The following is a 21,510-nucleotide window of genomic DNA, read 5'->3' on the forward strand; positions in this document are numbered from 1 at the left end:
GTGGACATAGCAACATGCACTTACATGGTGTCTGCCTATTCCAAAAGTAGGAGGATGCTTGGGGTCTGCAATATTATTTAGTGCTGAGGTCCTGAAGAACAAAACCAAGGTGCTTGCTTGTAGATAAATCATGTTTGGTAGTAAGTCTCAGGATGTTTTTTAATATCTAAATCCTCTTGTACAGTGGTTTGATCTTTTTTCTTGGTATTGATTAGGCGGACACTAGGTACCCAGAGCCAGTTGCCTCTGCTGATGACTTGTTGAGATTCTTAACTGGCTCGTGACATTTTTCTTTTAAAGAGAAGTAAAATCTTAGTTTCTTTTGTTTACAGTTGGGCTTGGAGCGTTTCCATGGTGTGGGCATTCTGGGATTTAATTCTGCAGAGTGGTTCATTGCAGACATCGGCGCTATCCTCGCAGGGTAAGAAACCAATTTAGCCTTCAAAGTGTTACTGCAAATTTAAATTGCTACATGTCAGAGTAGGTTTTGACGGTCACTGCTTTTTGTAACCAAGACAGTTAAATCTAAATCTAGTTTACCTAAAGCTGGAGGTGGTTTAACTTGGTTATTGAAGATGCTTTCTCTAGCATTATTCATTTGTAGAGGTCTCTCATCATAACGTGCTCGTCTGAAAACATTTTTGCTGCGCAGTGCACCAAGATGAGGTGGTGGGGAGGAACGGGGAACGGGTTCCTTTTATGGAACCTCAGCTTAGCCCATCTAATATTTTGTCGCTTCACACCATCTCTGTGTTGGTAAATAGAATTTCAGCTCTAAATTTCAAGAACATATCACTAGCACTGGCGTTACAAGGCAACGAAGGCAGAAATCTTGTTGACGTAGCTTATGGAGCATTCTCTTTTGGGCCAGCTCTTGAATGCCTAAACTTCAACTCATTTACCCTTTAACTCTACCTTTATTATAGTGGTTTTGCTGTTGGCATCTATACTACAAACTCCCCTGATGCCTGCCAGTACGTAGCAGAGAACTGTGGGGCTAATATCCTGGTTGTAGAGAACCAGAAACAGCTGCAGAAAATCCTAGAAGTAAGTACTTTTTTTACAGTTATGTTTAGAGGCTACTGTGACGCATTGGTATTTGTTTGGCTGTTTTACCCAAAATCCAAAGTAGAGCCAACACGCAGTCATTATCGTCCTGTGATTGGATGGGGAGACGGGACTGGGATTAGAATGACATGGGGGTTACAAACTTTAAATATGACAACTAGCACCTAAATAAAAATGACCTTGACTAACCTTACTTGCGCATTTCCTTGTTGGACGGGCGTTAGTTAGAATGAAATCTGAACGCTTGGTTTTAAAGCATAGCCACAGCTCAAGTTTGTGCGATGCCACAAGCCAAGATTAATCTAGTTATCTGGCAGCGGGCTTCAGTCTGGAGAACTGCTTTAAGCTGTTGGGAGGAATTTCTAGTAGGTAGTTAATATATCAGGAGCATTTTGTTAGTCCAAAATTGTTAATAAACAATGTGTAGAGAGCTGCCTTTTCAACTGTGCGTGAAAATGTCTTTTAACGCTGGGAATTTTGTATTTTTGCTTGTCTGGCTGAAGAGAAGTGGGGGGGAAACACCAGCTTATTTTAATATCTGACTTTGTTTCAGATTCAGCACAAACTCCCTCTTCTGAAAGCCATCGTTGTGTATAATGAAGAGCTAAAGGAGAAGAGACCAAACCTCTACACTGTAAGTAATGAGATTCAGTTTAAGTGAACTAGTCTAATACTGAATAGCTGGTTGTAATTAATTCTCTCCTGTAAGTCGGCACTTCTTGGTGTACACCACTTACACAATGGAACTACAGTGTGCCAGAACTGGCTGCTATCTCTGCTCTCAACTGCAGCTGGATTCAGATTTTTATTACTCGTGCTGTAAGAGGTCACTTCAGTAATATCTGCTGTGCAATTCTGGAACCCAGTAACAGTAAGAAGTATTCATAATTGGCACTTCACTCCCTCTATCAGAGAGTACTATTTGACAACATAGCAAACCGAAGGTTGTAACACTTTGAGAACACGCAGCTCCCCACACTTTGAAGTGGAGAAGTTAGTGGAAGCGTTCCAGACTGCAGGATATCGGACCACTTCCCCAGCATAAGCCTCTTTTGGAAACTTAAAGCGGTACCATGACAATCTCTTGCGGCTTATCGCCATGGAAGATTGGTTCTTGAGAGGCCTTCATCTTTTTAGAGAACCTGAAGGGCTTTTTGCCTACGTTATGGTATCTCAAAGGATGAACTGCAACAATTGCTTATACAGATGCAAAATGGATGGAAACATCTCAAAATGAGAACTTGAATAATGTGAAGTGCGAGACTTCACTTATTCTACACTTGCATAAATGATTGCAAAAGAGAGACTGCTATTTCTAAACCTTCCTAGAGGGCCACTTTCTCCCAGTCAAGTATAACAATGCTGTTTCTGAAGAAATCTCCAAGTTCTATTATAAATCAGGACCTCCATTATATGCTTAGATATCACTATACCTGTAGTAATTCTTTGTCTTGCTCATGTCCTAGAAGACAACATTTCCTTAGCACTGACATCTGCTCCCCAAAGCATCTTCTCTTTTTTTCCTTTTCCTGACCCCACTACCCTGGCAACAGAGCAAAAGTTACAGGGCTGGTGCCACATCTCAAGTCCTAACTTTTTATAAAGTATATTGTAACAGAAGGAAATTCTTAATGGGGAAAATCTGCATATATTAAGGACACTTGGATTTTTATATGAAGTATCTAAAAAAACAATATCTTTAATTAATGCTCCTTTCCCCTTCTGACATTAGTTTAGTTTTATATGTAGAAATGGTATAAAACCTGACTAAGCTCTTCCATTTTTTTTAAATATAGTGGAGCGAGTTTATGAACATTGGCAATGATGTTCCAGACACCCAGCTTGATAATATTATTGCCTCGCAGAAACCAAACCAATGTTGTACGCTAATATATACCTCGGGAACAACTGGGCAGCCAAAGGGAGTTATGCTCAGTCATGATAATGTAAGTATTCCTTCTGACCAGTAAAAATCTCAATTCAAGGTAGCAGGAGAGATCCATTATGAGATCCCAAAATCCACTGCTAAGTGCCAGAGAAGCATGAACTGTGGACACTAAATTATTCTGACTAGAGCTCTATTTTAATAGCTTGTCCAGGCCATACAGGAATGGCCTGTTATGAAATAAACCCCTTGCCTTATATACAAGATTGGGGGCGGGGGTTGTTTGTTTAAAGCTTTCCCAACCTACATTCAGTCCCCTGTGAGAATGGGGAATGAGGAAAGGCCACTATTAATTTTCAGTAGCAGGTGTTGAACTATCTGAAATCAGCCTAATCTTAGTGGATCAGACCCTACCTTTAAACAAATAAGCTAGAGGGACTAAAAATTGAAACTTTCTTTTAAAAATCACTTCCTAAAGGATAAATACGAAGCGCATGCATTTGGATAGCGACAACTGCTGTTCTCTCCTGTGCCTTGCAAACGCATTCGGAACAACCGTCACTAACTCTAACCGGCTGTTTCTGTTGTAGATAACATGGACTGCATTGGCAGCTGGGAAGTACGTGCAATTGACAGAAGCTGCAGTAAAGCAGGAAGTGGTGATCAGCTACCTTCCCCTCAGCCACGTTGCTGCTCAGATGATTGATATTTGGCTGCCAATAAAATTTGGTGCACAAACTTTCTTTGCTCAACCAGATGCACTGAAGGTAAAAACTCTAGTCTAACACATTTTTAAGCTGGTGTCAAAGCTGTTGCTTAAAGGTCTCTAATAAATCCATGTCAAGAGTTGAAAAAATTAGGCTAGTTTGTATCCAGCAGCCAAAATCTGGAGACCTTTTTGTATTGTATCCAAGTGGTTTGGTTTGGTTTGGTAACATTACAGATTCTTAATATAGACTTTACAAGGAACTCTGGCCTCCTGTTTTACTTCTGGACCTGAATAAGGTGACTAAGCACACTCTAAGCTAGAGAGAACCTTACTGGGATCTTTTAAGGTTGTCTTGGAGGATGGATAATGCACCTTCTTTCTAATAACTGGCTGCAGCACTGAATTTGAATATCCTGCAGGCATTGTCCAGATGTTGTGATTAAACTTTTTTTGGTGCTGACAAACAAGATCCAGTTCTTGTCTTTGTGCTGTTGGTACAGGTGAATCTGAAGCTTAGGTGAGGAGTACAAACAGACTTTTAGTTTTGGAAAACCAAAACACGTGTAATGCCCAAAACCCCATCTTGATTCTGCCTGCTTGACAAAACAAGTGTTTCCAGTTCTGATGATTCAGGGCTAGATCAGTCACCGGGGTCCCAGAAAAGAGCTGCCTTTACCCTCCCTTTTTTTAGGGGAGGGGAACAGTGTAGTGGAATTGCAACATGGAGATGCTTAAAACATGCCACAACATGGAGATACTTAGAAATGTGATAGTAGGCAGTAACTATAAACAGTCCATTGATTTGTGGCGCAAGATGTTTAGGGGGAGGACACCATCACCTCGCCTAAAAATCTCATTCTACCTAGGGGACCTTAGTAGACACACTACGGGAAGTGAGACCAACTGCTTTTATGGGAGTTCCACGCGTCTGGGAGAAAATGGAAGAAAAAATGAAATCTGTGGGCTCAAAATCCTCTATGCTCAGAAGAAAAGTGGCAGCATGGGCTAAAGAAGTAGGATTACACACCAACCTGAAAAGGATGAAAGGGTAAAAATAAATGCAGCTTTTTCAAACCAGTATATTATGATCTCTGAAATGCCTGGTGCTATCAGATGTTATAGGCATGGGTCTTTTAACCAAGTCTGTAGTAAAAGTTGACACATCATCTTTTTAAGCAGAAGTCTGATTAGCAAAGAGAAGTTTCCAGCCAGGGGCCTTGACTAACTTTTGCATCTTTTTAAATCCTTCTCTTAAAGGTCTTCTGAACTCCCCGTGAACTTCCGTTTAGCCAAACAGCTGGTGTATAAAAAAGTTCGCAAGGCTCTTGGACTGGATCGCTGCACAAAATGCTACACTGGGGCTGCTCCTATTACTAAAGAGACTCTGGAGTTTTTCTTGAGTCTCAACATTCCTGTGTATGAGTTGTACGGCATGAGCGAGAGCTCTGGGCCTCATACGATCTCTCTCCCACATGCGTTCAGGATCTCTAGGTAAGTTTCTTAACTTGAGTTGGGCTTTGGAAAGAAACTAATGCTGCACAAAAAAAGTAATTTCATTTGCTGATATACAGATGCATCTTAATGCAGCTACCATCTTCTTCAGTCTGCCAGCATCTACAAACTATTAATAAAGCAGGACTAGCGAGAGAGTCTGTGTATCAGCCATGCAGTTAAACTTGCCACTTGTCTGTGCAAAATGAGCTCTGTTTAAGCTTAGTGAGTTTGTTTTGGAGACGCTTGTGAAGAATAACTGGGAGTAGCAGGAACCATGGGCAAACAAATGGCAATTCTGGCCCTCCTTCAGTGGTACTGCCTTACAGAAAATGTTGTTACAGGTTAGGTTCCTTATTACTTTGGCACTGATAATGCAAGGTGGTGTCTACTGTACAGAACAAGTGTACCATGTTCAGACTTTTCAACATCAGGTGTTCACAAACAGTAGCCTGAAAACACCAGGTGTCCAAACACTGACGACAAATCCTCTGTAGATCTCATTACACAAGGAGGGACTTGGGGACATAAACTCCTTGCTGGAGGAGGTGTAACAAGACTTCAGAAAGTTTGCATTTAGATATGAATCTCCAAATAACAACTTTTGCTACTGAACATTAAAGACACTGTCTGTTTTAGCTGTGGAAAGGAGATCACAGGCTGTAGGACACTGATTTACAAGCCGGATAGTGATGGCAATGGAGAGATCTGTTTCTCAGGAAGGCATGTCTTTATGGGCTACTTGAACATGGAAGAAAAAACCAAAGAGGCAATTGATGAAGCAGGCTGGCTACACTCGGGTGATCTTGGCAAACATGATAAGGATGAATTCCTCTTCATCACTGGAAGGATTAAAGGTATCACTTGGAACAGTTAACAGGGATTTCATCATGGGTTTCATCACACAATATCTGTCAAATCTTGAAAGCTAACTGCAAGTCTCTCTGTGCAAGCCATGACGGGTCTGAAGGGGAGGTGACTTTAAGTCCTGAGATGCATACTTACAACTGGTATTGCTTTCTTTAAGGTGTTCTGCTATCGTTGATGTGACATACAGTATGACAGGAGAAAGCTTTGCAAAAGGGGTAGAGGGGGAGGAAAAGTAAAGACATTTAAAATTGGGATGAGACCCAGTTTTACCATGGCAATCAAAATCTGATTTCAGGCTGGCAGATCTAGCCAGATGACTGTTCCCATTTTAAATCTACTGTTCTAGTTAGGCAGCTTATGAGGATCTCACTTTCTAGCAAAGGTGACTTCTAGTATAGCCGTTCCTGGAAGTGGCTTGTAAATGCAACTTCACAGCATGACACATGGTAAACAAGCTGGGGTTACTATAGGAAACTAAATTAAACAAAACCCCCAAACTATGTACTACATCTGTGGGCCAGTGTGTCCTATAGAGGTCCTATGCAGCTTTGCAGTCTGGTACAAGCTCTGGCAAGTGGGGAAAAATCCTCTTCTGCTTCTGTTCTGTGTTGGGATCAAAGCAGGCAGCCAGGTCACTAAGATCTACATTCCTCTTTGTTCTGGCCTGGCTCCTAGTACTTGGGAGGCACTCTGGCAATGTCCCCTTGCTGCACGGTGCCATGCCTGAAATGTCCAAAAGAGCAAACACAGGAACTGTCTACCTTGCTCAGAGGAACAAGGCAGGGCTCGTTTCTTCAACATCCAAAACAGGCAGCCCTGTACTGGTACAGTTGGGAACAGATCTGCCTCCATGGCCTCAGTCCAGGTCTGGAGCCAATCACAACCACAAATTCTGCTAAGAGCAGGTTAAACAGGTTTGGGGAGTGGCAGCTTCATGGTCCAAAAACAGGCCTTTTAAAGGAAAGGCTCTGCAATGCTCACAGATCATGATCCCAAGCAACAGCTCAAACTCAAACCTACCATTCCTCCTGGCACCTCCCTAGGACCAGCCAGAGGATCATCCGATCTCTGTACAAGAATACTTGACGTACGTGCTTTCTACCATAGCCCATGTACTTCCCATGTAAACTGCAGATAAATTGTGCAGCTGAGTTGTAAACCCTGCAATACCTTAATGAAGAACTCTACTCAGAGAAGCTCCCTCTGTTCATTTGTGTTTAATTAGTGTAGTGGTCGGTAGATATTTTAAACCGAGTTCACCTTGCTGCCTGTATAGTCTCACTGAATCATGGTGGGTGTTTTTAAAATGCTAGCTAGCTCAAGTTTGTCTATTGGAGATGGGTGCTGCAACACTTGAGGGGCCTTTTTTGGCTGTCTGAAGTCTACACTTAAAGTTCAGGCTAAACAAAAACCACTTGAAAAAAGAGAAATGTAGTGAATGATCACAGCTTTATTCTTTTCTCTCTTCCAGAGCTCATCATTACTGCTGGAGGTGAGAATATTCCTCCTGTTCCAGTTGAGGATGCTGTGAAGGAGGCTGTTCCCATAATTAGTAATGCTATGTTGATTGGAGACAAAGCAAAGTTCCTTTCTATGCTGCTAACACTGAAGGTACGGAGAGGTTTTTCTTTTTTAATTAAGTAGCCAAAGAACAGGGTGTGTTTGTTGCCTTCACCCCAGAGGAAGAGCTGTTCTGGTTGAATTAAAACAAAGGTGGGCAAAATACAGCCCAGAGGCTGGATCCAGCCTGCCCATTAATTTCTGTCCGGCCCACAGGTGGGAGCTGGCACTGTGGCAGGCCCCAAGTGAGTCATGCTGGGGCCCCAGCCTCTGCTTGCAGGTGGTGGCTCTGGCTTCAGCCTTTGCTAGCACCACAGGGGATACTGGTTAGTTGTCCCACCCAACAGTGCATGGTGGCCTGGGAGTAGGGTCTGGCCCCACAGGCCCTGGTTGAGTTGCAGTTGGGCCCCAGCCTCTGCTTGCAGGAGGTGCCCAGAGCCTGCAGGGCTGGATTCCACCCCTCAGGTGCTGTGGGGGATACTGGGTGGAAGTGGCCCAGCCTGCCTGGCTCCAGCAGAGGCCAGGACCTGAGCCTGGCTTACCCGGGGCCTGCCACAGTGCCAGGTGGGTGGAACTGTTTACACCGAGCATCCCCTGCAGTGCCAGCATGTGTGCACATGCGGCCCTCCAGCCCAAAACATTGCCTACCCCTGAATTAAAGGGTTTGTCTCTGTCAGTTTTTAAAGTTTTGATTCCCACAGTATGATTTCTACAACACCCTTGAGCCATTGCACAACATGTAAAGACTCTTGGCAGCATCCCACTATTAGACATGCTGTACCTAAACTTATGACTAACTTGTTTACAGGTAACACTGCTGACTTGCCAACCCTGATCTTGCCTTCCTATCTGACAGAGTGGAGACAAACCTCTGTGGCATGTCTGCCAAAATAGCCAAGCCCTATGCCCTTCTTAAGTGCCACTCCAATGCCTGATCTGCTGCTCCTTGCCTTCTGTTCCCTGCCCAGTCTGCCTTCTCCCCAGTCCATCACATGCCATGCACAGAGGCTGCCTGTGGGCTGGGCACCCCTGGTCTATGACCTAATGACTTCTGATGTGCAGTCAGTTCTATATAAGCCCATGCATGTGCAGCAAATAGGGGGAAGCTGGAGAAGTAAAGGACATGCAAGCAGTTGAGTTTAAAAAACAATCTCCTGCTTTCCCCTCCTCCCTGCCCCATTCTGTTCTTCCAAATTCATTTATCTGCAGTGGTAATGAGGTGCAGCTTGGTTTAACTGCTGGCTTTTAAAACTGTCTGTACTAGTATTCTTTTGAAGCTTTTTCTGTTACCTTGGTAGAGCTAGGGAGTTTATGTGGTGGTTCTGGCTGTCTGCTTAGCTGGCCACCTAAGGGCATGGATGGGAAGGGAAGCATGGAGAGAAGAGGTAAACTGTAGTAACTTCATGCATGGTCCTAAGACTTGCTCCAGTGCAAAACTGCGTTGGGAATATTCCCATCAGTCATTCTAACTTCTTCTTCTGTAGTGCAAAGCAAACGAAGAAACTGGTGAACCGGAGGATGACCTCACTCCAGAAGCTATAGAATACTGTCTCAAACTAGGCAGCAAAGCGACAAAAGTCTCAGAGATTGTAGGTGGCAAAGACAAAGCCATTTATGCAGCTGTCCAGAAGGGAATTTCGTCAGTCAATGAAAGAGCAGTCTCAAATGCACAGAAGGTGCAGAAGTGGGTCATTCTGGAAAAGGACTTCTCCATCTCTGGTGGAGAGCTAGGTGAGTGCTTTGGACTCTTTCAAACCGTCTGCCAGTGCAGAACTTCTCACGACGTGTACTGTGACCACACTGGTAGATATCGAACAGATTGGGCAACCAGGTTCTCGGAACTGGACAGTACTATCACATCCATTCCCTTGCTGCCCCATAGGCATGTGTGATAAAGTAGTCTTGCACAGACCAACAGTTGCTCTCCTGTGCTGGACGCAGGTGGTGACTCTTGTGAGGAAGCTGGGCAGTAGTGACTCTCTTTAATGGAATCTGCATGGCTGTGTAGCAGGGTTGTTTTTTGGGGGGGGGTTGCTTTTTTTTTTTTTTTTTAAATGAGGTTTTACTCAGAGTGGCTTTGTTCTATCTGATTTAAACAGAACTCAACTTGTGTTTCAAGCCATGTTCAGGCATAAATTAGTCTCTAAAAACCTGCTGACTCCATTAATCTTTATCAAGCTTGCTGTTAGTTATAGGTTGCTTGCTTCTCTAGATAAAATAAAATAATGGGATAGGAGACGCTTGAACTTTTGAGGTCTAAGCTTAATGGGACACAAGAGGTCATGTACTACATAACAGGCTTGATCGCGTGAGACCCAAGCAGTTTGCCTCTCCTGCACCCGGTTGTAAAGTCATCACAGGCACTGGGCTTTTGACAGATGCCATTTAGTATGTCCACAGGATTAAATTCCAGTTAATACTTTCATGCATCTAGCTTAACACACACAAACAGAGTTTAATGCTATAGTAAATGATGATGAAATGATACCCTTCACTCTAGCGTGGAGAAAAAAAAAGTAAAACTAATTAAACGTAATGCATAGTATATCCCCTAGGAAAAGGAAGTAAGAGCTCTAGCATAAAGACTATCTAGCTACAAATCTGTTTTAATTAACTAATGAGAATGCGACTTAATAAGAGTAAAATAAATCTTATTTGAAAACCTCTATTTGGCACAGTTAACCCCACAGCATTGTTACGTGGTAGGATGCTGAAGCTTCTCGTATCGCACCGTCTCTCTAGGCTGGATTCTCGTAACAGGCTCTGGCAGCCCAAGAGACTGAAATGGGTTATGTGAGGATTGCAGGAAGATGCTCTATGCAGTGTCTCTTCTGCCTAAAGACCCCAAGTGGTAGTCTGGGGCTTCAGTGCAGAGGGCTGTGGTGCTTGGATGGGTGGAGGGAGGCACCAGTCCACCAGGAGCCAGGAATAACTGTAGCCTGTTGACACCCTGGAAGAATTTAAGTAAATCTCTGTTGTGACCACGGGCTACTTTAAGCCTTGGTTTTCTCCTCCCAAGCTCTGCACAAGAGTTGGCAGCATTGCTTCATCAGCAGTGTTCTTTGTGCCTTCCAGGTTGTGCCTGGAACTTGCTAACTCTTTTTGATCACAATCACCTGAGCTTCAGGACCTTGTTGCACATTCATTTTGGGTGGGTCCTGGAGCTCTTAACACCTCAATTGTCTGCAAATTAACAGCTTAATCTGGTTTTAAGCACTCAGTACTTGGCTCAGTTACACCACTGTAAATTAAACCACTCTGGGGCAGGATTATCGCAGAGCTGCACTACCAGCTCCTGGTCCATTAAGGTGTGGCCACTCCCCACAAATGTGCTACCCAAGTTGAAGTCCTCCAGTAATCCCAGAACCTCTCACCCCTGCCTGTAGAGCAGGGATAGAAGCATGTCCTGGCTCACCAGCCCTCCGGTGGCAACTTCAGTTACAGCTCCCAGTCCCACCCTGCTCACCAGGCCTCTAGTGGCAAGTCACAGCTCTGCAGGTAGGGGACAGCCAGAGGTTTCTAGACTAAGGGTGCGACTGCTCCAACTCCATGTTAATTTTAACACTGATCAACAGCTGTGTAGCTCACAGTGCATGGTATAACAAGGTCCTAGGCTTGATGGACTCGAGTTTAATCCAAACTTCCACAAGTGACAATTCTGTGCGCTCTTTTTTTCCTTACAGGGCCAACGCTGAAATTAAAAAGACCTGTTGTAGCAAAGATGTACAAAGACCAAATTGACCGGTTCTACACCGACGCGGAAACTCCAGCCTCTACGGAGAATTCTCTTCGACAGTAAATGTGGAACTCTTTGGGTCTCATCAGGACATCCCATTCTCAACCTGCATGCATGGGACTCTCTCAAATGAAGGATGAAATAAAACCAGACTCGGTTATAACGCAATCCCTCGCAATCATTTTATCTGTACCCTTTCCTCATTACAGTACCTTAGAGCAGCATTGCCCATCTTTGTTCTAATGCCAGTGTTGGTGAGCAGCTTAATTTGAGAGAGGGGAAGCAGGAGGTTGCAAGCAAACTTGGCAAAAAGTTTAACTTGAACTGTCAAAATAGTTCCTAGAATGCCTTGGTATGTGTATTGTAAAAACCATGGTATAGCTTTATTTTTCCACCAAAGGGTTGTGTTGTGTTGTGTGTGTTTGTTGAACTGAATGTAAAAAAAAAAAAAAAGAGGAAACCAGGTTTCTCTACCTAGTTAGAGGCTACAGGAGCATTTTTTTTGTATGTATGTATATGTGTGTGTGTATTTAACTGCATGTTTAATTGCATCTATATTTTTGACAAGGTACCTTCTGTCAAACAGAGGAGAGGCACAAATGCTGTATGAATATACATACTGGACATATTTAAGGCTTCATATACTATATGTATGTGGTAATAGGTTTATTAGATAACTGTGCAATATTCTTATTAAGCCCGTCTTTCCTTTTGGGATGTCCCAAAGCCATAAATTATAATTGAAATTGTACCCTGCATGTGTTTGGTATAAGAAGCAGTCCAGAAAAGGATGCTTTAATAGGGCTGTCCAAATCAGGTTTTCTGACAAATTCCTCAGATGTTGTCTAGCAATCTCAGAAATTGTCTAGAACTTGGTTTTAGTGGCACAGCATCAATTAAGATGTGGGTGAGGTAAGGTATCTTAAACCTTCACCTTGCAGGTACAGGTGTAGGAGAGAATAATAACAACTCTGAACAGTTTAAAGGCCAACGACCTTTTCTTAAAATGAATGCATTCAAATTTATTTTTTTAAATAACCACCCCAGCAACTGAAGGCTTTTACAAATCCTTCCTTTTTTGCAACTCCCTAGTTCTCAAGAAGCTGATACTCTCTCAGGGTGGAGGACTCTTGTGCATCGCAGCAAACAACCCTCTCACTAACTTGTTTGCTCTGGAATATCTGTTGCTATCAGATGTAAACTGATTCTGCAAGGAACCCCTGGCTTATCTGTTTGTCTTCAAGTACAGATGAGTAATTTGGACTGCTAACGTTTCCACCATGACTGAACAGCCCACAGTCGATGTGAAGCTTTCTATCCATCATTGGAAGCTGGGTTGTTGGGGTTTTTTGTTTTTAAATATAACTAAATTTCAGAAAACCTCAATGTTTCTCTTTTGCTGTAAGAAACTAAGATGAAGGTAACTAAAAATAAATAATCCTTCTTGGGGACTAGGAAGGAACAAATGCCCAAGATGGTTTCAAAATTAACTGGGTTCATATAAGGCATCTGACAAGAGCCTGGAGGTCCTGTGTAATGAATAACCTGTTAGGCATCTCACTCAGTAGGTCACGTAATAGTTCAGGAAACCAGGGTGAAGTGGCACCTGAGAAATTGTTAATCTATTTAGCTATACCACCACTTTGGCACCAAAGACCTGGCTTGTTTAAACTAAAGTGGAGAGCAAACAGAGGTATTAAAGGACCTGAATTTCTTGTACTACTATTTGAGGATGTCTTTACAGGTTAGAGCTTTAAATGAGATTCACAATGTGTGTGTGTGTGTGTAATGTATATAGCTCTTGTTGCAAATCCGAAGGCTTGTGCACTATTACAGCCATTTACTGGTCTCATAAACCTGTTCTGTTGGACAAGTCCAGAAGCTGTTTCTAAGTTTTGTTAAATTAATGCTAAATAAATTCTTGAAAACCCTTCTTGAGCGCTTAGTGTGCCTGTTCAAAGTAATGCTTCCGTGGCCAGGGCCAAACTACTAGCTCTGTTAAGTATCGCCTTTAACTGACACCAAATTAACCTCTTGTTCCAAGTATGCAGGGCTGACCAAACTGGTGACGGAGAAGATGAATGTTACTCACCTACATTTCCAAAGGATATAGAAACCCTCCCTTCTTAGATTGAGAGCTGTTTTGCTCATTCAAATAAGAACCCTTCTCCACTTAAGCTCTAGGCAGACTAATGCAAACCCTGACTTAAATTGCATCAATCCTACAGCAGCTTGCACTAGGGAGCAGGTAATATGCCTTGAAACAAAGAGGACTTGGGCTAAGTTTTATCCAGGACAGTGAGTGGATAAAACATGTGTCTTGAAACACGAGTGACAGCAGTTTAGCCCAAACATGTCCATTACTAAGAGGTAGTGTAAGAGTGATGTCGTAGTTGTGATGGCTGATCAGACCTGATAAAGAGCATCTGGCACTTGAAAGTTTGTCTAATTCTACCCCAACTAAAAGCTGCCACTCCAAGAAATCCTTGCCCATTAGATATAAACAGGTCAGTTGTTCATGACCTTACATTCAGCTGGGTTTGCCACAGATGCTCCCAAGAGCATGAGGCAGCTTCCAACTGTCTTGCAAGACAACTTCCCTACTCTTCACTGACTCAAGTGGACAGAAAGCCATTTTGTGTTGGATTCAAATGGAAGAGATGAGGTGGCACTGCTGCTGCTGCACAGCCAACACCAGCTCTAGGGAAGAGGAGAGCAGCAGCCCCTCGCAGGGTGAGCTGCCTTCTACCAGAATATGAAGGGTCAGGACCTGGAATTAAAATGGGGCAAGAGTAGAGGGTGTTGCTGCCTGGATGACCATTTCCCCTTCCAATTCTTGTAACTGTTTTACAGTGGGGAAGGGAAATCAACCTTACTAACCTCAGTGGTCTCAGAGCTTTCCAAAGATCAAACACCTTGCTAGAGATCTCCAGGCCTGGATCCAGTTGATAGCTCTCAACTTTTTTTATCCCACACTTGAGAGACTGCTCAGAAAATGCCAACTCTTAAGTTGTTACACTTTTTTTTCTGACTACAGAAAAATAGAGCAGTTTTCCTGTCGCAAAGAACTCAAAGTCCATAAGCCCAGAGATTTCAAACAGAAATCCATAGTTATCTTGGGAATCGTGTTTGTAAAGCTAACCATACTAGCATTCCCTCTATCACCCTTGAAAGGATCCCTGGTTGAGAATCACTGCACTAGATAGTCAAGTGCTGCAGGAAAGTATGCCTATTGACAAACCCTACTGGGCTGCTGGCCTTTTACATCAGTGTAAAACTATCAACTAAAATGGCTATCCCTTCCTCTTGTACCATGGTTTAAAATGTTTAATCTAGATTTTTTTTAGCCCTCAGAGGCTGTTACTTTGATCAGTATAAGGCCCTTGTTCCACTAATTCTGGGCCACTTCTAGAGCTCTTAACCCCTGGACTGTCTGAATGTTAAAACCTGAAGACCTCCAGCACCCCAGGATCTCTCACCTCTGCCAGTAGAGGAGGGATAGAAGCCTGTCCTGGCTCACCAGGCCTCCAGTGGCAACTCACAGCTGTGCAGGTGGAGGGAAAACTCCTCGATTAAGCATGCAACTGCTCCAAACTCTAAGCTAGCACTAACACCGATCAACAGTCGTGCAGCTCACAGCGTAAGGTGCAACAAGGCCCTCGGTCTTCTCGCAAGCAACTCTCCCTATGCCTCTGAGACCCCTTCCCTACCAGTTTGATCTCCAGCTTGCCCACTTCCTAGAAGGGGAAACTGGTTCTGCAAGGCTTTCTGGTTTTCATGACAACCTTATCAACTGCTTTATCTCGTCAGACAACACGAACACTGCAGAGTGCGGTTCCAAGATGCAACCAAGTGTTTTGTGATGTTGCAAACTAGTGACATCTCGGTAGTTCTGCTTCACTCGGGTAGCAGAAAACCGAAGTTACACACAGTAACTTGATACAATACAAAGAGTTTAAGATTAAGGTTGCCAAGGCAAGCAACCTTCAGCTCAGCTCTTTGCCACACGTGCGAGTGAGTTTCTGGATCACGCGCTTATTTAAGCAGGATTCTTGCCTCGCCCAGTCCCTGGAATGGAGAGTACTTCCAGCAGCTAATTGCTGGCTTACCTTTCTCTTCGTTCTCTACAGCCCTGTGCCTTGTTTACCGCATGGCTGTCAAATTCAATCTGAAAGCAATGGAGCAATTTTCCCTGTGGGCTTTGCTATCGGGCCTATCACCGGCCAGCCTGCTTCATAGACAAAGCGCTTATTTTTACCGCACCCCCATGAGAGGAGGCCACGTTATCCCTATGCTACAGCTTCTGCACATCATTTTCATGAGGGTTTGTCTGGGGTTTTTTTTTTTTTAAGTCTCCTAGACAATCAAATACCACCATGTTCCTCCTCAACAGTTTTGACACCTCCAGAGGCACTGCATGGATTCCCACCGGCAGCAGAGACGATTCACCGGTGGATTTCAGATACGTGACAACTTCCCAGGGTCACAGACTTCCATCCATCCTCTCCCCTCCCCCCAAATCTGGCCCCTTCCCCTCTAACCTGCCCCAGTCTCCACTTCACAGCCCGTGGAGACGTTATCTCCTTGCCCAGTAAGTGCTGTTCTTCTTGGTCCATCGCTCATACGTGCATCTGCTTGTCCATTCTGTCTATACTTGCTTCTCCATTCAACTTCAGTGCCACCCCAGCTTCCCTGTCCCCCACTATACCCCACCTAACTAATAGCTGCCCTCCCAGACTTTTAATCCACTGTCAATACCCTGTCCTGGGCTCTTTTTCCTTGTCACTTTTCCCTACCAGTACACATCTCCTTATACCCCAGCTCCATCACCATCAAATCCCAGGCCCCTTGCCCTGTTCCACCTCGTCTGGCCTACCAATGTGTCCAGACTCTAGTTGCACTCAATTCCTCTACCCTCTTGACTAATGCCTGGGGCCAGTTCTGGTCCTTTCTGCATTATTCAGGTGGTTTCTCCCTCCACGCTGTGAGAAGGACAGAGAGGCCACTAGCAGCACGGAAAGAAAGGCTGTCGTTCCAGTGACCAGGAAAGTACAGCTTTGCACGGCCGGCCACCAGGAGTTAAAAGCTTACAGGGCAGAGGTTTCAGCACCAAACCGTTGGAATTTGTTCCAAGAATATCCCGTAAGGGATGGAACCAACACGCTCTAATGAATCACGGAAAGCTGTAGGACGGTACAACAAAACCTGGCGCACAAGATTGGGAAGGTATGTTGTAATTATGAAGATAATTTGTCAGCAAACTGTAAGGTAAGTAACGATGCGTGCTCACTGGAAACACTTCTGATGCATACTGAAGGGTAGGATAGAAATGCTGTTATTTTGTGTTTAACCCTGCACACTCCCTGCTGCTGGCCAGGCTGATCACTTGGCTGATGGCATGGATAACGGCTACACAGTTTGTACTCACTGGACAGTTGCTGCATGCTCAGTCAAACTGCACTGGCAGGACCCAACAGGCCACACACTTGTCGCTGCAGCACACTGCAGGGGTGGGGCAGGTGGCCAGCCCATCCCACAGGACACGAGGAAACTGAGTGGAGGAGAATGAAAAGCTCTAGAGATATTTTTAGCTGTTAAATCCTAGCAAGTCTCTACAGATCTTGTGCAAACTGTACTGCATACCCCCCCAACCCTACTAACTTGGGCCGATTTCCAAGAGGGGAGCACAGAAGGTACGTCCGACATCCAGGCCCCCAGCCCCGTGTCAAGTACTCACTCCCAAGGAGAGAAGCTGCTAAACCTTTCCAGGGATTATGTGAACTGCCAGCCTCCTTCTCAGAATTAGCTGAACCATTTTAGCTGGAAGTTTCCAACTATTTCAACCTGACAGAACCTCTGCACAGTTAAAAGACCAAGGTAAAGCAAGCAGGGGCTTCTCAAATGCGAAGTGCCGGCACTAAGGCCACCTTCCAGCCCCATTTCTGGGCCTAGGTTACTCGGTCACGCACTCTACTTTGAACCTGCAGGAAGGGAACTTCTGCCTTCCGCTGCCAGGACAGGCTAGTCCAGCCATGGGAAGGCTGACAATACTTGTGTCATTACCCAAGTCGAATGGTTTCTAAATCCGCATAAGAATCAGACTCCTAATTAAGCACCATTTCTCCCTCAGTGCCATTCACATACCCTGATTAGCCAGATCACCAAGGCTACACGGTGGAATTTAGCAGACAGCTTTTGCTCTGGTATTGTACAGCCCAGTATAATGGGATCCTCCACCTCTGTCATTCGCCACTGCAACCTGATTTAGAGCAGGGGAGGCCAACCCACAGCACGACTGGCTCAGGCAGCTTGTGTGTGTGGCACACAAAAGACCGGGGCAGAGACAGGCAGCACAGTGGCAGATAGGGCAGGGAGCAGAAAGCAGAGCAGGCAGGGAACACGGGGCAGGAAGCAGAAGCTAGACCTGCAGATCAGACAGGGAAAGGGGATCCGAGCAGCATTTGAGGAGCTAATTTGTGGCACGCCTGCCACTGATCTAGAGGGTAGTGCATTTTCACTGACAGCTCAAGTCAAGCAGGCTGCTTCATGCACTTGATGCAGTCAGGCTTGGCAAGCACCAGTGGTGATGTGATGGTCATGGATACATCCAGCAGCCCATGGCACAATGAGGCACAGAACCATTTACTGCTCAATCTTGCCTTGCGCTCTCAGGTTAAAATGAAACCATCTAAACAGTGCTCTGAGGAATACCTGGTTAAAAGAAGATCAGTACTTTCAGTTCAGTCTTAATTCTGGCCAGAAAGGTTGTACCTATATATCAGGAAACCGTCTCTCTTTGCAGATAAAGGAGATGCAGCAGGAACATCACCTGTAAGAACAGCCTGCCAGAAAAATAAACAGCATTGGAGAGTTATCTTGAAGTGCCACAAGACCGAATTATTTTAAATCTACGGGATCTACAACATACAAGGTCCGTAACTTCCAAGGGAAAACTTTAGTGAGGCATCTTCAAAGGTGATTTGCAAAAGAAATGCGCTTTTTCCCCTTCTCTTGAGGAAAGGTGGTTGAGTTTCCCTGTGTGTTGTTCTCCATTACATATCATTGCTTTGATATGCCACGCTATGGTGGCAGAGACAGGATCCCTCGTGCTGTAGCTTTACAACTCGGTAGGCCTGGCTGGACTTTTAGCCTTGACAGACTCCTGCGACCTCAGGCAAATCTGTTTCCCATACGTAAAATGCAGATACTTCACCCCCATAAGGGTGACAAAGATAATTTCTTAAGGTCTAGAGCCATCACTCTTTACTGCAGTGATGATGAGCTCTAGAAGTACTTGGAGATTCATTCTCTGTGCCCCCACCCCGGCGAAATATTAATGCCTTTACATGAAAATCAACCTAACTAAAGAACTTTCACGCTCAGAGACCCCTTCCCCTTGCAAATCATTTGACATCAGATATAATGATAAATTCTCAACCGTCAGCAGTCTCCTCCATGGCCAAGCACACCTGTAGTTCTACTAAAACCAGGCAGGGATTACTGCTTTTAAGAAAAGCAGGAGTCTCCCCGCCAATATGAAGCCCTTGCTGTTAAGCAAGCAATGTGTCATTTTGTAGCTCTGTCACTGCCAGGGAGCACCGCACTGGAGAAGGCTGGTTTCATACAAGCAGTGGAAGGAAGTGGTTAAACTTTGAACCTGTTAAACAGTTAAGCCCTGTGTAACACTGTGCCAGGACTAACAGCAGCAGCAGAGGGAACGAGGAGGCCAGCGTTCCTAGTAACGAGGCCGTGTCATTATGCTGCAGTCCTGACTTGCCTAGTCCAGGTCTGTACTGAAGCCCCCAGGCAATGTCTCCAGTTGAATTATCAACCCCCTGTGCTGTAATTCAGTAGCAAGCCATGACCCTTATTCTCTAGCAGGGGTGGGGGGGTGGGGGTAACTCCACTGCAGATGTACATTTGGACTGCAACAGTTGCAATTTCTTTACCTCTTTTTTGAATCCTAAATTCGAAGTTTGATCATCTTTACACCCGTGTCCTTTTCCATCAGTCAAATCAATACTGCTCTGCATTTGAAGAATGCAGATGCCAAGCTCCAGAGTACTCTTCAGTCTAAGCATCACAAACCCTGCTGAAGGAGCATGAGTTGCAGCAGATGGGTTCAGCTGACCTCAGGGTTAAACGCATTATTTTTCTAGTGAAAAATATTTTTAGAAGTAAAGATCGATAAATGCAGACCATATTCTCTAACACAACATCATCCTTTCCAAGTAGAAGGAATGAGGTTAAGAGAAACAGAAAACCCTTGAAGTGTTACTTTTCCATCTTACTTTATTTCATGTTTTTCTAGAAAAACTCCTCCATGATTCCACAAATTTAACAAAAAGTTTAAAATTCAGGACAGAAACAATCCTGTAACTTATTACAAACATGATTTTTTTTTTCCTTTTTTTTAAATCTTGGATTAGTCTTGGGCCAGATGAATTTCTTACAGCTGAACGAAGAACTCATTTCCCAACACAACTTTTAATATCCTCAAAAAGCAAGGTATTTAATACCTTGGTTTTAGGCAGAATACAATTTTAAAAATCTAGTCGTTGAAGTACTTATACTTTCCTTAGGAGTGCAAACTCATCTCTTTAGTTCTTGATGACTATTCCGTGCCCCACAACAGCAATACCCATCCATTTCAATCTCTTTAAAAGTAATAAAAAAGGTGCACGACAGTTGTCTAGTGTTGACACTACCATGTCCGCTACACTAGTGAGTGCCAGGCACCTGAAATGATAAAGGAAGCTTCTTTTGAGTACCTCAACTGTGCTATAGTGCATGCGAAGCCATTGGTGGCCGTTGGACAGGGCATGTGACGTCAACTGAACCGATAGCAATGTTGGCCTCCGCTTACAGGGGTTATGATGGGGCTCCATAAAGGAAGATTTAATGTTTTACCATCAAAATAAGATCGAGATCTCTGACAAGAACCGCTCCTTGGTTGTCGCATCATACTTTCGTACTAGTTCTGATGCTATTACCATGGAGAGCAGGATAATCACTGGTAGCTAAATCATTGCACTTCCATATATTCAGGCCAACTACAGCAAAGCCAGTATTACTACCATTGTGTCCAATGTTCTTCCTAACTGGCATTTTGTGGTCTAGACACAACCTTTCTATCCATTTCTACACTAAATGACAGTAATCAAAGCCTCAAGGCTTTATACACATCAGACCAAGACAACAGGAAAGCGTTTTTAACCCCTTTTGCCCTCTTATGCAAAGGTCAAGGACAAAGGAAAAGCTGTGTCCTAATCTCACATCCACATTACTCAAAACAATGAGACTCTGAAAGCCTTCAGATTAATCATTTGTACATGACCTAAATAACAAGCTGAAGGACATTTAAAGTAAACTAGAGTTTTGTCCATCTTCCTCAGAAAAATCATTATGGCTAAGAAGTCAATTTTGGAAAGACAACTGTGGTATTTTTTTTTTGTTTGCTTTCTGTTTTTTGGGATTTTTGGGGGTTTTTTTTCTCTTTTTTTTGTTTTTTTTTTTTTAAACAATGCAAGTTACGATGCATCCTCATACAGATTTGAAGTGGTGCTAACATTAGCACTATCGACATTTCCTTCCTATTTTACAATTATCCATCCATGCTCTCAAGAGAGACACAAGAACAAACACTTTATCCACAAATACCTGTACAGGGCATGTTCAAACACCACTCAGTCAGCCTACTAGAGAATCTACAAGTGGGACTTTTCGTATAGGTAACTAGAAGAGGACACAAAGGTTGGGAGGCCCAAGATTTGACCAATTTTGTCCTCGTTGGCAGAGTCATTCCTCCTGTGGTCCCCAATCCCGCCGTACCTCCCCCCTCCCCGCCCCCCTCAACAAACAATAAATCTGTAAAACACCTAAGTACTTAGGAGAACCTTTTAGTAACAAACCAGCATGTGCATACAATGTAAGGAATATTTCTATTTCAGGTTTCCAAGGAGAGTATTATAAAGTCTAAAAAATCCGTGTGTAAAATACCTTTTATAAAAACAAACAAAATTCCCAAATTAATATTTGTAAAATCTCACAAGTCAAATCCAGGACCGGGCATAGCAGTGGCCGTTGGGGGTCACCCAAGGCACTTCCACAGGGCACTGCTACATTCAAGAACATCCTCAAGTCTCTTGCTCCTTGGAACCATTTTAGGAGCATTATGAAGACAGGGAAAGA

General features: G+C 43.9%; 1 protein-coding gene across 2 annotated transcripts in view; it reads left to right on the plus strand.

Moving 5' to 3' along the window:
* Positions 1-13,252, plus strand: part of ACSBG2 (acyl-CoA synthetase bubblegum family member 2) — a 27,294-nt gene extending 14,042 nt beyond the window's left edge. For both annotated transcript variants that reach the window (XM_006017526.2, XM_006017525.2), the window contains exons 5-15: positions 333-421; positions 927-1,047; positions 1,622-1,702; positions 2,865-3,014; positions 3,544-3,720; positions 4,529-4,710; positions 4,920-5,153; positions 5,793-6,010; positions 7,495-7,634; positions 9,068-9,314; positions 11,267-13,252. In XM_006017526.2, the coding sequence (XP_006017588.1) occupies positions 333-421; positions 927-1,047; positions 1,622-1,702; positions 2,865-3,014; positions 3,544-3,720; positions 4,529-4,710; positions 4,920-5,153; positions 5,793-6,010; positions 7,495-7,634; positions 9,068-9,314; positions 11,267-11,382 (1,755 nt within the window). In that variant the 3' untranslated portion in view covers positions 11,383-13,252. The remainder of the gene's footprint in view (positions 1-332; positions 422-926; positions 1,048-1,621; positions 1,703-2,864; positions 3,015-3,543; positions 3,721-4,528; positions 4,711-4,919; positions 5,154-5,792; positions 6,011-7,494; positions 7,635-9,067; positions 9,315-11,266) is intronic.
* The last annotated feature ends 8,258 nt before the right edge of the window (positions 13,253-21,510 follow it).

This window comes from Alligator sinensis, unplaced genomic scaffold (assembly GCF_000455745.1).
Source record: "Alligator sinensis unplaced genomic scaffold, ASM45574v1 scaffold1295_1, whole genome shotgun sequence".
Lineage (NCBI taxonomy): Eukaryota > Metazoa > Chordata > Crocodylia > Alligatoridae > Alligator > Alligator sinensis.